We start from the raw sequence: 15,864 nt of genomic DNA on the forward strand, positions 1-15,864 counted from the left end.
AATTGGACATGCAGTAGAAAGGCAAAAGCCACAGCTATAAGATTGAGTGTTCGCATCATCAATGCACTTTAAAAAAAATGGACCTTGATTACCAGCTTAGTAATTCCAATCATCCTCTCCGAACGATGATCCTGAAAGGCAAACATCAGGAGAGAAATGAGCAATGCAATCTGCCACATGTAACTTACTGACCAACAAGGGATTGCACTTTAGCAAAAGAACATGTAGTCCATCTATTAGTGCAACCAACCCTTTATCCGCAAGTGAAATATGGGAGTCATCGACAATTTTAATAGTATTTCGCCCAAAGTAAGGAGAATATGTCGAGAAAAAGTTAGAACACCCGGTCATATGGTCAGTGACACCTAAATCAAGAATCCACGGATTAGAAGTAAAACCAGCAAATGCCATAAAGATGTTACGTTGACGAACATAAGAGGTCGACGGGCCGGAGAAGAACTGAGTAGACCCAAACAGCTTGATCAAACTTTTCATTTGACTCTTAAAAGAGTCTGGTGAGTCAGGAATGGTCCAAGTTGGAGCCGACTAAATTGTTGTGGATTTCGAGGTCGCAGTGAGACATTTAACGATGAAAGATTTGGTCAAAGACTTATTTTTTGGTTTGTCATAAAGTTTCCAACACTTGTATCAAGCATGTTAGGGTTTGTGGCAAAAACCACATGTGAAGTGATTGGCTCAAGATGACATTGGTAGGGAGAGGAGTACTGTTGGACAGCAAGGCTGACAACTTAGTTGGAGAAGTTGAGTTGTCTAGCATGAAAAGTATATGGTTTTCTTCGTGACGGATCCCGGTGAATGTTGCTCGGGTTGAAGGAAAAGGGTCACGACCAAGCATACAACCGTGAATTTTATCGAGGTCCTTGTTCAAGCCCACTAGAAATTGGAACACACGATCATTTTCCAAAATTTTCTAAAATATGGAAAGATCTGTGAGAGAGTCCTATGTGTAGTCATATTAGAGGTTACATTCCATTCATAAAGCAACCAATTCGATATAATGTTGGCTCGCCGTCTTCGATCCCCGTTAACCTCGCAGATCTTATTGAGAACTTCACAAAATTGTCCAGAATTACCAACGTCCGAGTAGGTATCACAAACGACAGGTAGTCCAGAGGGCACTTGCAGATGTAAGAAACCTATAAGAATGGGCAATAGAGGTTTCCATGAAATTAATCAGTCATTACATAACCATGGAGTCCACTTCCACGTAGCATATGTAGGGTCAATCTTCGAAGGTTCACAAATCATCCTCGTGAGGTGGCCGAATTTACCCCGACCTTTGACGAACAACAAACCATTAAAGGAAATTGGAGTTAATGAGTTTATGAGTGGTCCTCAGGAAATTCATGTGGTTTTTAGGTCCTCCGGTTTATGGAAAGATTGAGGTAGATGATGATCCTCTGGTGGACTCAAGAACAATGTCAAACGAAACCTCAGTGGAGGAATCAGTCGTGGCTCAGATGGAGCAAAAGGAGAGGTTTGGATGTCGAGCCATGGAAGGAGTTGATTCCTTACAAGGATACCAACAAACAAGGCCTACAAGGAAGGATTTCTAGCCGACGTGAGCGAGATCCGATTAGGTAGGATGAAGATCCGGCTGCAGGAAAGGAGTCTAGCGGTTCTTGGAAGGAGGACCGACATCTCGAATGAGGACCCTAGCTCGGGAAGGCCTGCAGGGGAGAAATCCAATCGGAAAAAGGGAGTTTGGCTGCTGGTTTTGGGTAAGTCCGACGGCTATAGACCAGTAGAGGAAGGTTCTGACGTCTGGAGAAGGATCTCAGCGGCCAGGGTAAGATCTCAATGCTCTAATATCATGCTCTAATATCATGTAGGTTTTGAGAATTGAGAAAGATAATTTTATTGACATAAATGGGGGTATAAATATAAATTACATGAATTATAAAATAGGAAAGATATAACACCCATATCTCCAAGATTACAATTAATTAATTCCTAATAACTACTTAGAGATAATAAAAAGACATAAAATAAGAAACAACCAGAAAGAAAGTAAATAAATACTAAATACTTCTAACACTTAACTTTATACAAGTGGCAAGTATGGACCCCAAGGTTGTTGGTTACTTACATTTCCTAAATTAAAGCACAACAAGGCGATGTAATAAGCACTTAGGCCCTGTTTGGGGTCACTTTTTGTTTTCTGTTTTTGTTTTTGTTTTCAATCTATTTTGTTTTTGTTTTGTTTTCAGTTTTTTATTTACAGAAAACGTGTTTAGTACTTTTATGATTTATATGTTTTTAAAAATAAAAAATATAAAACATGTTGGTTGAGTATTTTCTATTTTTTTAAGAAATACTATACTTTTTTAAAAAGTTTTTAAATATAATTGGCATTTACATACATGTCACCTAAATTTCATCATTTACATTTAGACAACACTTATCATACAAAAAAATATCATTAGTTCTAGCCATGTAACACTTATCACACAAAAAATATCACGAGTTGTAACTATGTAAATGTGTCAAAACCCAAGGTATAAAAATTTATTGAAGGCAATTTGATTATAATATGTTATATCTCATGTATATAGGGATTGTAATAACTATTAACATGTTAATTAATTTAATTTAATTTAATTATTTAACATGTTAAAACATGTTAATTAGTTTTTTGGTGAATTATTAAAATTATTTAATTAATTATTTGGTTTATTAAGTTAAGGATTTGTTAAATTGAAGTTCTAATTGATTTAAAATTTTTACAATAAATTAAAATTTTAAGGATTAATCAAATTTTCAATAAATTTAACTAAATATTTAATTAATTCATTAATTAGTATATTAATTAAGTTGTTTAATGTTTTACATAATTATTTATGTATTTAGTCATATGCTTAAATAATTTAAGGTTTTAATTTTATTATTATTAACTTAATTAAATGATTAATATTTTATTTGAATTATTATGAGATTAATTGATTAATTTCTGGTTGAATTGATCAATTTTTTATTTAATTATTTGATTGATTATTATGAGTTTAAGTTAATTAATTAGATTTATTATTAAATTAAGTAATTATGAGTTAATTAAATTTATTTATGTTCCATTTAAATAATTAATGATTTAATTAGATGATTATTAGTTTCATTAAGTATTTTATTAATTGGTTGAATTTAAGTAATTTTTATAATTCCAATAATTTATTAATGAGTTAATTAAGCAAGTTTAGGAGTTAATTAGTAGATTAATTGCTTAATTTGGTTATGTTAATTTCGACCAATGATCATTAAGCTAATTTAAGGTTTTAGGGCATAACTTTGAAAAATATGTTTTTGAAATAGCGAAAACACAATTTATGCGTTTTTGATATTTTTAAAAATAAAATTAAAAATGACAAATTAAAAAATGAATAAAAAAACACTATTTTTTGGTTTGTTTTTTTTATTTTTTATTTTCAAAAAACAAAAAACTGAAACTGAAATTGATCCTACGCAGGGCCTCAGGCATTCATAGATTTATGATGATTACTTCTAATATATTGTAGCCACTATGATATATAGTATTGCTCATATTGGCTCAATGTTCCTAGTTTCTTCCATCGATGTTAAACAATGTGTCCAATGTCACTTAAAACTAAATGCTAGAAGTTATGCTGCTACATGCATTAAGTCTAACCGATTCATTCCTTGTAATCTAAATGGATCAAATTGTAAACATTTCTAGATTAAAAAATTTATACAAAATGTAAACCAGGATTTACCATTACAAGGAGTTAAACATACTTAACCAGACGATGAAGGCCCTCCTATTCATTTCACTTGTTTTAAATCTTAGAGGTACATTCCTAAAAAATCAAGATTATTTTAATCTAGTAGGCCTAACAGCCCCCTTTTCAGTTTTAATATGCATTGAACTTAAGAAGGCTTGACTAGAATATGAGCCATTTAAGTGATCAGCAAAGTTATGTTTGACATCTTTAATCTAATTTGCTAGTTTTAACTAGACTAAGGTTAAAGATTGTTACAAATAACATAACAGTAATCATCCCAAAACCAAATCCCTCTATAAGTATTGGATCATAGCGTATCCATCATACATTTAGAATGTAATTGCATCACAAATCTAGTAGAAACTCTCATTTGTCATAAATAAAAAGTTCAGACCCTCGTCAACAAAAAATAAAAAATAAAAACTATAGGTGCTTACGCCAATAAAAGTTTTTCAACCAAGAAACTTATAAGAGAGAAAAGTCTCTTAGTTATGTATTATTAATGCCCCTTCTTCATTGGTTCATACCCACATCTGATGGGAAACCTTTAAGAGCCTACAGATTTGCGGCAATTTAATTAGAAATGATTTCTATCTCCACATCTAATAAATTATCTACTATGGTTATCCAATTTGCTGTATTCCTTCCACCTTAAAAGTCTACAGTAATTATCTCATTTCAATTAATCTAACACTCCAAGCTGTTTTTACCACATTAAAGGCTTTTTTGGCATTTGGTTCATCAACAGGCTCGAGGAAGAATCCATTCTCTGCCTCCTACACAATGAGTTCATTGGGAAAACATTCAAATTTGACTCCATCGATCAACCTGCTTTAAAAGTGCCCACTAAATACAAAACCTTAGCCAGCAACACTAAACAGCTAATGTAAACTTGGAAAGGAGACCTAACATGGTAATTCCCAAACTAACCTCTATAAGCATAGGAGCAAAGCACTTCCTATGTGCACTACTAATCTTAATTAACAGTTATATCCCTTACATAGGGAGATGATTAACCAAAAGGGATTGCAACTACACAAAACCTAAGTAGCACTAACACTTCTAAGAATGTGTCATACCCGTGTCAGACACGTATCGAACACCGACACTTGTCTAAAACACTCCGACACTTAACCAACAGTTATAAATATGTGCTTTTTATTTTTTTGGGCTTAAAAAGTCCCGGATATGGCTCAACACCACATCAAATATTAACTTAATTAATTAAAAAAAATGTGCAATTGTAGGATGTTTTAAATTTTAATAGATAAATTGAAGGAATTCTTTTGAAATATGTTATATGTCTAATTTTGAAAATTAAATTTTATAAGCATGAGATTTCAAAATAAAAGTTAAACTTTATTATTACATATTTTTTGTGATTTCTTTTATAGAAAATAATATATATATAAAAAAAATATATATATATATATATATATATATATATATATATATATATATATATATATATCCGTGTGTGTGTGTGTGTTATTTTAATAATTAATTAAAAATAAAAACGTGTTCATGATGTGTTGTGTAATATTTCTTTTCAAATTATGTCATTATGCATCCCTGTGTGTGTATCCATGCTTCATAGCGCAAAAAATTAAGACTAGAAACACGACTCCTCCAAAAAAAAATAAATCACTAAACAATAATTATCATTACAAAATAAAAAATCCTAAACCCGAAACCTGAAGGAGACAAAATATGGTTTTTCCGAATTGGCAGAATCTGAAAATGGCAAAAAGAGACTAAATATGCGAATTGGCGGGATCAGAAAATGACAAAAAGACACTCTCGGAGGCTTGGGCGGGACTCAGACCGGGTGGCGCATGACAGGTTTCACATTTTTAATATTTTTGGCGTTGGGCCCCGCATTCCATGCAGCGAGTTTTAATTGGATACCGAACGCAATTTTGCATGCAGTGTCCGGACCAAATAATTTTCCGTGAGTAGGGTTCCTCTCCGCAATTCATTCTCAAACTAGATAAAGAACTTCTCAAAACTAATAAATTTCTAACTCTGGGAGAGATTTACTCTTTAATCAAGTTAAAGTTTGCTAAAAAATTGGACAAATTTTAGCATAACCTAATCATAATGAACCATGACCATATTAGGTCAACCAACAACCTTAACGGATACCCTAATATGTCCAAGTAGGTGAAAAAATTAATTCAAAGCTAACATAACTCTCCAAATGTGTTGTGTCCTAATCATAGGGGAGACGGGATCTAACCCCAAAAAAACAAATCTTTTTTCCCTAATTTATAAAGATTTTTAGTGATTCTCTAGCCCATTATGAGAGGCAATTTTATAAATTTTAACAAATTTTTGGTAGGAGATTAAAGGAAATGCACAAAATACATCTAATAGCTTAAGAACATTATTGTATAAAATTAAACTTTCAGATAATTTTTTTCGATTTTCAATCAATTTTTATCATTAAAAATAAGAAAAAAGATTTTGCTAAATTTAAAAATCATGACATTAAAATTGGTGAAAACTGGACTGATGAATATAATCGTAGGTTGAGAAACAACATACCAATTTTCATTATTTTATATAAAATTGAAATTCCAAGATCATTAGAATTCAAAGGTCGATCAAGAATAATCTAGTTGTTGCAACCCGAATACATGAAGCAGTAGATTAATTATTTTATGGTAGATAAATATGCCTATAAAATTCTACCCATAAAAAATTTAAACTTATTAAAGCTCATTGAATTCTTCAAGAGTTACTTTAATATCAAAGATATTTGGGTCATTTTTGCTCAATTCAGGGCTTTCGCCAAAGTGCCACATGGGGTCCCTTCCTACCCAAAATTTGAGTATTTAGAAACTTCTGATGACTTGCAAAACTTGGATAACATAATATAAAAATTTCTCAATTTTGAATCAAAATGCAGGTTAATGATAAAATTTTAGCAAGAGAAACTCGGTGGATTGTCATTAATCATTCAGTGAAAAATTGATAGTTATTGTATATGTGTGTGTATATTGAGGCGGGAAGGGGAGGGTAATTGATCATTGATGGATTGCAAATAATATTCTCCATAGCTCTCATAGTTGTAATCCCCTCCCTAGTTCCCTGCTTTAAATAAGGTTTAGATTTATGAAAAGTTTCTAAAGGGAACCGATGCATGCAGACATGAACGCATGCCCATTTGAATTGACATTATTAGTTTATTCTCTTAAGCTTACTAAGCTTACTTATATGTTTAATGAGGATAGCTTGGAACTAATTTATGCTTGTTGTAAGTGAGCTAACAACTAACAGTAAAAAACTAAGAGTTAAAAACTAAAATTATTCCATGAAAAACAATATGTCAACCTAGCAGTAAAAAATGTCCTATTAGGTAGCCAGTTATATAAAGCAAGATAAACAAGGCTGGTTCAAGCTTTATTTGGTGATACTGAGCTGCTGTGCTACACAAACTGAAGCCAGGGATCTGCTCATGAATACAGATCCAAAGAAAAGATGCATGCAAACTTGAATGCTTGGGGCTTTCCATTGTCTATCTCTCGCATAAATCAAGTGCAAAAAAAGTAGAAAAAAAATCATTACCGAACAAAAACTTGGACCGAAATGCATTCGTTTTAAATCTTAGAAAAGCTTCAATCATCTAGTTGAGCAATAACAGCATGTTTCCAAAAACAGTGAGTGCTTGTGCACAAAGAACCTGATCAAATTTGCAAAGCTAAACTTCCATCAAACATAGAAACAATACTTTACTAAGGATGAGAATTAAAATCATAAAAGACATACCCGAAGTGAAAAATGACGCCAACACAAAAATTTAAGTCAGTCGGCTTAAATGCTAGAACTAAAAGATTACTGAATCACAAAAAGTAAATATTCACTGAGAAACATTTTAGCAGCAGCAAAAATGATTACAATTCTAGTCTTGGAATATAAAGATAATAATGACTGGTGCCTTTTCGATATCGCTTCACCTACTCCTCAGCTTCAGATTCTGAGTTACCACTCTTCTTACCGTGTTTCCTCGCATGCCTCTGATTCCTCAGGAACTTGGGATCCATCTGCTCAAATAATACAGTCAACGGTATATCTTTAAAAAAAGATCCCTGGTCCAGATCGAAAGAATTTCCATCCTCGGAAAATATGAAACACAAGACGAAATTAGACATAACAATAAGAGGAAAGGAGATTTCACCATACCCCTTTAGTGGATGACTGCCTCTGTCTCCTAGGCTTCTTGATGCCGTTCTTGTGAGCCTTGTGAGACTGGTTGTGAGCCGTGTGATTCTTGGACTTCGCCATTATAAGCCTTCAGGGAAGCAACTTATCACGATATCATGCAGACAATCGGGTGAAATATTTGCTAAGATGATGTACGCAGCGTCCGGTACATCAGAGGTAGTTATATCCGGGTTACAGTATAATCCAAATATAACCTCATTGTACTCCTGAATAACCTCTGATGTACGCAGCGTTGCGTACATCTTATGTACGCAAATATTTCTCGACAATCGGAGATCGGAGGGAAAGAAAAACGTACCAGATGCAGCTAAAGTGATTTAACGCGCCTAACTTAAAGCCCAAATGGCTAATCAATCAATTCGTGGATCAGAAAACTAGGGCTTCCGGCAACCAAAGGGCTTTACATGGAGGATGGAAAACACAATGTTATGGATTTACTATTATGGCCTTGGTTTTAATCATCGAGTTGGTTAAGCAATTGGCAGGTGTATGTGTCCTTTGGGGCGGCGGCGTCATCGAACACACAGTGGCTATTTGGGCTAGGCGGTGCGCCCGCAGCAAATGAAAAATCACAACACAGATTCGCAACACATGATCTCTTCACTCAATCCATGACGAATGTTTTATTTCCTATTATCCTTGTGATATTTTGAATAAGGCGAGTCATGTCCACGATAAACCTTCTCTAGGGCATCAATCTTCTTGTTTCAGTGTCTTTTCTATAAGATTTTAATTCATTTTCTCTAAGTTGAGCTTCGATTATTCTCACTCAATATAGGTGAGCTGCTCGAAAACCCTATTTCTCTCTTACCATCTCGCTATGAGTGAGCTTACTTTCTCTTTACACTTGTTCAACTTCATGTGAGCTTATTTTTGCTTTGGTTTTGAGTAATTTTATGTTATTGGTTCTTCTTAATCATTTATTGTTTGTGTTGTTGAGGCTTTGATATTTTCTGAAATGCTCAGTTGTGAAGTTTGGAATCATTTTACTTTCTGTTGTTTTGTGATCATAGTATGATCTTCCTATAACGTCAAGGAGCATTTGTCCAAGGAGAATTTTATGGTCCAAATATTTCTAGTTGTTGGATCATTATGTGCTTGTATTTATGAGCTTTGTAATTATGTTATGGATCATGGTTTCTTCTTTCTGTTGTTGTGTCGTTTTACCGTCTTCATTAGTTCAGTGCCCACTTCTATATGTTTAATCATATATATCATTTAGGTGTTAGATACGGGAACACATAAGAATTTTATGGGGGAAAACAAAAATTATTATTTATAAGCTCTCACTGAATTATGGCATTTAGGTGTTAGATATTTAAATACATCAAAAATGTGTGTTATGAGTAAATATTTCTAGTGAAGCTTGCAATATTGTCTTACAATATCGAGTATAAAATTGATATTTTTGTGCTAGTTATGTCACGACATTAGAGTTATATGCTATGCTTAAGAATTTAGATATTGTGGCTCTCAATATTTTCTCACAATATTAATCACTCTTGTGTTATTTAGGTGTTAGATATATAAAGACATCAGAGTTGCGTAGTAAGCTCTTCAATTTTTCTTACAATAAGATCGAATACTATGACATCTCGGTACTATATATGTAAAATACATTAAAATTTTGTGGTATGCCCAAAATTTTCTATTTAAGTCATTCATACACTTAGGTGTTAGAAATATAAATACATCATAATTGTGTGATATGATTGAATTTTTTTCTTATTTAAGCTCTCTATGTTTTCTTACAATATTATGCATTACTATTATATTCAGGTGTTAGAAATGTAAATACATCAAAATTATGTAGTATACCCGAAATTCTCTGTTTAAGCCCTCCATATTTTCTTACAATGCTATGCAATACTACATCAGAATTGTGTGGAATGCCAGATTTTTCTAATTAAACTATTCAATTTTTGTTACAATACTTTGTAATACTATGACATTTAGATGTTAGATATGTAAATACCTTTGAATTGTGTGGTATGACCACAGATTTCTTGTTCAACAATCAATGTTATCTTAAAATATCATGTAGAATCTTGCTCTTTTGTTGTTGGATATGTAAATGAATTAGTATTGTGTGGTATATCCGAAAAGTATTTGTTTAATCTCTAAACATTTCATACAAATTCATGTAGAAATATGATATTTAGGTGTTAAATATATAAATACATCAGATTTGTGTGGTATCTAAGATATGAAATGTTTTCCTTTTAAGTGCATTAAAAATTTGCAGTGGTGTTTCACACATATTAATGCTTTGTTGTTGAAGCTTTCAATTCCTTTCTTTTGCCATTTTACTTGGTCTTTTTCTAATGAAAGACATGGCACTTTTAAAATTTTGTAGTGGTGTTTCATACATATTTAACTTCAAATCCAAGCATTTTAATCCAAATGAAACACCATATGGACACCAAAACTTTATGACTTTTTTAAGTCAGTGTTCGCCACCTAGACATCTGCTTGGAGAGTCATGTTTTTGTGTTCTATCTTGCATAGCTAAAAATAAAGCTGGTTCAGGTGTCTCGGTACCATGATGGATGCTAGATTTCCAGCCTTAGGTGCCAAGGGGCCTATAGTTTTGACATGCTTTCGGTTTTGTACTCATCTTTAAATCAAGCGTTGTCTTGACTAGATTAAGCCCTATGTTTCTAATCTATTAATTGCCCCTGGTCAAAGGAAGCATAGGCAGTGCTCGGTTTTTACTTCAGGCATAGGGTTGCCTAATATATAATTGTAATAGTTTGGCTCCAAAAGCCACCCACATATGTTACTTATAAGTTGCATAAAACATAAAAAAATTACCCAAAAAAATATAAAAAATATATAGATGTAGGAGATAACATCACATATTTTCGACACATCAACCATTTACATATGTTACTTATAAGAGTCATGCTTTACCAATTATACATAACCAACACACAACACAACATACTTTGAAAATTATATATAGCATGCACATAACACAACATGTTTGCTAATAACACATCATAAACATATAGGTATAACATGGTTGCAATTTAAACTATAAACACAATATGCTTGCAATATCAACAAAAATTACACATGCCTTCAAATTAATGTCGCTTACACATACTTTCAAACTAATGTCGTCCACACATTCTTTCAAATTAATATGGCCTATGCATGCTTTCACACTAAATGATCTACAATAAGTGTTTGTGAATTAACATAAACTATGTGTGTGTTTGCACATTAATGGAAGTCATAACATGTGTTTGCAAATTAACAAAATCTATACATTTTGTTTGCATATTAACATAAAACATAACATGTGTTTGCAAATTGACATAAACTATACATGTATTTGTACATTAACAAATCCATAACCTATTTTTCAAAATTAACATAAACTACACATATATTGGCACATTTACATAAACCATAACATGTATTTGCAAATTGACATAAATTATTCGTGTATTTGCACGTTAACCTAAACTGTAACATGTGCTTGTAAATTGACATAAACTATACATGTATTAGCACATTAACATAAAACAAATTGACAAACTATACATATATTTAAATGTGCACAATAGCAAAACCATAACATATGTTTCCAAATTGACATAAATTATACATGTATTTGCACATTAACATAAACAATAACTTTTGTTTGTAAATTGACATAAACTATTACATGTGTTTGCCCATTAATAAAATCATAACATGCTTCACGAATTTTAAAGTAAAATATGTGTTTGCTCAATCTAGTCACCTAATGACACTAAGAAGGGGTCATGGGTCTAGATGGCATACAAGCTACATGGACTTTTGGTCCTGTACATTACACAACAGACTTCCATATGCCATTTTTCTTTTGTAATTTAAATTTCTTCAAGATGAACTTAGATATCCAGTTATCTATGACTTTGTTTTTTTTTTATGATTTTCATATCACTACATGTATAATGTGCATCTTATAACAATATTCATTTAACGTGAAAATGCTTCCACAGGGCGGTTAGAAGTGGAATGAGGATCAAGCACAAAAATCTTGATCAAATTACTCAATATTGTCATGTCTGTGTGTGTGCCTCTCTCTCTCTCTCTCTCTCTCCCTCTATATGCCTCTATATGGCATCTCTCTCTCTCTCCCTCTATATGGCAATTAAATCAAGAGCTCAGAAAATTGTGTGGATTACCTCTGCAGCACAATTAATATTTTAGTTTTACAGAAAATGGATCTTCTACATATAACGTCGATAAAATTTAAAATGCAATGGCCTTCACAGGGTCATTACATTACACATTGAAAAGAAAAATAAGTAAACCAAAAATATCACCAACAAAATGACTTCTATTATCACCCCAAACAACTATTCTTTGGCATCCCTCAGGAGCATAACCATCTCCACAAAAAAAATGTATGTTTTTGACAGATGACAGAATGACAGTGTACATAGGTAACTCTTCAAGCAGCAGCGAGCCTGGAAGATCCAACAGGTCATACAGTATAGGTAGTCATATTGTGTTCTGCTCCAGTGATCTCAAATTAATCAATAAATTTCATCTGTATTCACTGGAAGCCCTTGGTTTAGTCTTGTTCATTGAATTCAGTTGCTGCGATACAAAAAGGACTCCCATGATGATGATCAGGCAACCTACAAGTGTACTGAAGAAAAGAGCTCCTGGTTGCCTGGTTTGTACAAAGCCATAAACTCCACTGGATGTAACCAGAATAATGTCAGTGAAGCCATCACCAGAGAAATCTTCCAGGACCAAGGCATGTGTAGGAGAGCCAGGCAGCTCAATTGAAGATAAAAGGCTGCCTCCAGGAGAGATGACCACAGCCTCTTGGTCGCCGCCGGCGATTATCACATCCTTGTTGTCGTGTGCTCGCAAGGAAAAGGCTTTCAAAGTAGGCACCACCTTAGCTTCTTCGGTCATTCCAGATGGAGAAGGAAGATTGGACCATGTTGCACCGGTTGTGAGCTGCCATCTCCAAGTGGCGCCTTCACCGTGCAACCCTGGTGTGTATGAAGTAACCTGTTGAACACCGAAGAGGAAAAGGGATTAAGCTGCCATGAATGTAGGGTTTATCACCATCAGAAAAATAGAGGACGGGAAGAAGATGGCGAGGATCTGAATTTCAGCTCATGGGAAAATCTTCATGAGAGAGGGAGGGTCGAACCTCTCCATGACTTGTCAAGAAGACAACGTCGCGATGACTTCCTTTTTTATTCTTATGGCCATCATCTCTGAGTAACAGCATCGGAGTAGCCACCTCCAAAGCGCCTGAATCAACTCTTCTGCCAAAACTCCTTGCAAATTCTCCGTGCTGGAATAGGTTGAAGTGTGAATGGTGACAGATGGAAGCATTGAAAAGCTGCTCTCGCACAGGTACGCCAGATGTCGCAACAGCCCAGCAGGGCTTCAACACTTCCATGGAACCAGTCACAACAGTTCTTTCGGCTCCATGTCCTCCAACAACCTAAAAAGAATATTAAAGAAATCAAATTAACCTGCGAGCACACAAAAACATTTCCTGGAAACTCAGTTCAAGATACTATATGATGATAAACCTCCCAATGGCTAGGATTGGATTTCCCAAAACTATATGTTCCACCCACACTCTCCTCACTATATACTAATACTATTGGCCTAACGGTTTTATCCACCGAGACCCAGAGAAATTCTTCTTATTATCGTTGTACTAAAATTGCATGGTAAAAAAGTTTCTTTCAACCTACATACAAATAATATGTTTATTTGAGACTGAAGTGCAAATTAACAGCAACTATGGAGCAGGTGGGATGTGGGATGCGTGCTGGTCGGTTAGAAGGGAGGGGAGTGTACGTGTAACATCAGCACAAGAGAAGAGTTATAAAAAAAACTTCTTTTAGGCCAAGGAAAAGCGGAATTATAAAAGCTCTGAAGAGGGGAAGGCACTTGAGAAGTTTAGAGGAATGAAGTTCTCACGTCCATCTCTCTCAATCTCTCCCTTCATATATTGACAGACGAAGTTTGCATTGAGCGTTAAAACCTTTTACATTGTTTATTTGTAAATAATATGTAATATAAATTAGGTATTGCAAGGGTGTGGTGAATGATAATATTTACACAAGAGTGGAATAATCAAAGAACAAAACAAGCTGATAATCAGTAGAAAAATTTCATAGGAAAATAGACAAATATATTTTAAAAATAATGTTATGATGGAATGTAATTATTCGTGCATGCTTATTTTTTTATTAAAATTAAAGTTCCATTGAAAATACAAAGCCAATGCATATAAAAATAAAGCAGCCGATGATTCCAAATTGATAATAGTTCAGACATTAAGAAATATTTCTGCTAAATCATAGCTAGACAAGACTGAAAGGATCTTTTTCAACTTAGTGTTTTTGAGTTGTGCCGCCTACCATGGTTTTTTGGTTGGCAGAGTTTGTAAGGTTACTGGGGTCACGAGTTCAATCCCGCCTATGTGCGAAATGAAATTCTTAAGCACATGAAGTTGGTCGAAGGCACGTCTAATAGTCTCTGGTCAATCTTTAAAAAAAAAAACAAAAACACACACACACACACTTAACGTTTTTGAGTAACATAACAAAAAAATTGAGCCGGCACATGTCAATATACAAAAAAATTAATCTTGAATTCAGATATCATGACTATGTATACCATAGGCCACACCTCATTTGTTGCCCAAGTGGATTATAAAAAACAACAATCACATAAAAAATGCACAAGCTAAAAAATAGTAGGGGCATTTATATACATACCTGTGGAAAGCCAGGAAGGTAGGTCAGTCGGCCACCTCATAGATCGCGAGAAATCTAATTGGAGACAACTTCGAAAATCACTTGATTAGTTTTTTTTCTCTTCCTATTTATGTTTTTTATGTATATTTCTAAATTATTTCCTTTCCTAATTTAGATTAGATATATTTTGTAAGTTTATAAGATAGGAGGGTCTGGTTCCCCAATATATTTTCTTTCCTAATTTAGATTAGATATATTTGGTAAGTTTATAAGATAGGTGGGTTTGGTTTCCCAATATATGTACCTTACATGTGAATGATGAAATTGAGACTTTCCACCAAAAATTTATTTTCTACATGGTATCAGAGCGTTGAAACAAAAACTAGTCTTCCTCCTCCCTACCACAGAAGCTCTCTTGAACAAGTATCTCCATCTCTCGGACAACTCTCTCCTCCCAGCCATCAAGATCTCCCAATAGCCAAACCAAAACTCACATTTTTTTTTTCTAGCGATAGGATTGTGGCATGTAGAGACCCGAAACACCTGTTTTCTCCGGCGATGGGATTGTGGCGTGTAGAGACCCAAAACTACTTTTTTTTTTCTTCCTCCCATTTAGCTTCACTGCTCAATCAAATTTCTTCATGCAGGCCCTCCTCTGCTCTTCTTTGCAGCCGAAATTCTTCCTGTTGTAGGCCTTCCTCTGCCAAAATTCTCCCTGCAACCAGAATCCTCCTTGCTACAGACCCTTCTCTGCCAAAATCTTCCTTGTTTCCTGCAACAGCAAAATACCTTTCTGCCAGCAACAACAACCGATTTTCTTCCTACAACAGCGATAACAACCGACTTCCCTTTTGCAACAAGCAACTACTCTAAATATGCAAATGGTTTATGACCAAGCACGAAATGAAAACATCGAGCTCTACTCCAGAGGTTAGTTCTGAATCATAGATCAAGAATTTTGTCCAAACTGCCCATGAACTCTCAACCTTTATCACAAATCATAAATTCAATGACCATAACTTCCTTTAGTGGTCACAATCTATGGAAAAGGAAAAGAGGAACATCTCATGAAAGAATGCACAATTCTTGAGCTCATTGATCCCAACCACCACACATGAAAAATTCAAGATCAATATGGTTAT

At 33.9% G+C, this 15,864-nt stretch overlaps 2 protein-coding genes across 3 annotated transcripts in view; both read right to left on the reverse strand.

Moving 5' to 3' along the window:
• Positions 1-7,576: 7,576 nt before the first annotated feature.
• On the reverse strand, positions 7,577-8,376 carry LOC110028804 (60S ribosomal protein L29-1-like). 2 transcript variants are annotated; one of them, XM_020730802.1, is made up of 3 exons: positions 8,281-8,376; positions 7,941-8,049; positions 7,577-7,801 (listed from the first exon to the last, which is right to left on the reverse strand). In XM_020730802.1, the coding sequence occupies exons 2-3, from the start codon at positions 8,040-8,042 to the stop codon at positions 7,715-7,717; spliced, it is 189 nt and encodes a 62-aa protein (XP_020586461.1). In that variant the 5' UTR covers positions 8,043-8,049; positions 8,281-8,376; the 3' UTR covers positions 7,577-7,714. The 2 variants fall into 2 exon arrangements, with proteins under 2 accessions (XP_020586461.1, XP_020586459.1); XM_020730800.1 differs by having other exon boundaries at positions 7,941-8,091; positions 8,256-8,345.
• Positions 8,377-12,150: 3,774 nt separating this feature from the next.
• Positions 12,151-15,864, reverse strand: part of LOC110028776 — a 46,991-nt gene continuing 43,277 nt past the window's right edge. Inside the window, exons 12-13 of the mRNA XM_020730762.1 lie at positions 13,153-13,452; positions 12,151-13,007 (exon numbers count right to left, since the gene is read on the reverse strand). Of these exons, the coding sequence (XP_020586421.1) occupies positions 12,528-13,007; positions 13,153-13,452 (780 nt within the window). The 3' untranslated portion in view covers positions 12,151-12,527. The remainder of the gene's footprint in view (positions 13,008-13,152; positions 13,453-15,864) is intronic.

The sequence above is a fragment of the Phalaenopsis equestris genome, unplaced genomic scaffold, assembly GCF_001263595.1.
Source record: "Phalaenopsis equestris unplaced genomic scaffold, ASM126359v1 Scaffold000531, whole genome shotgun sequence".
Classification (NCBI taxonomy): Eukaryota; Viridiplantae; Streptophyta; class Magnoliopsida; order Asparagales; family Orchidaceae; genus Phalaenopsis; species Phalaenopsis equestris.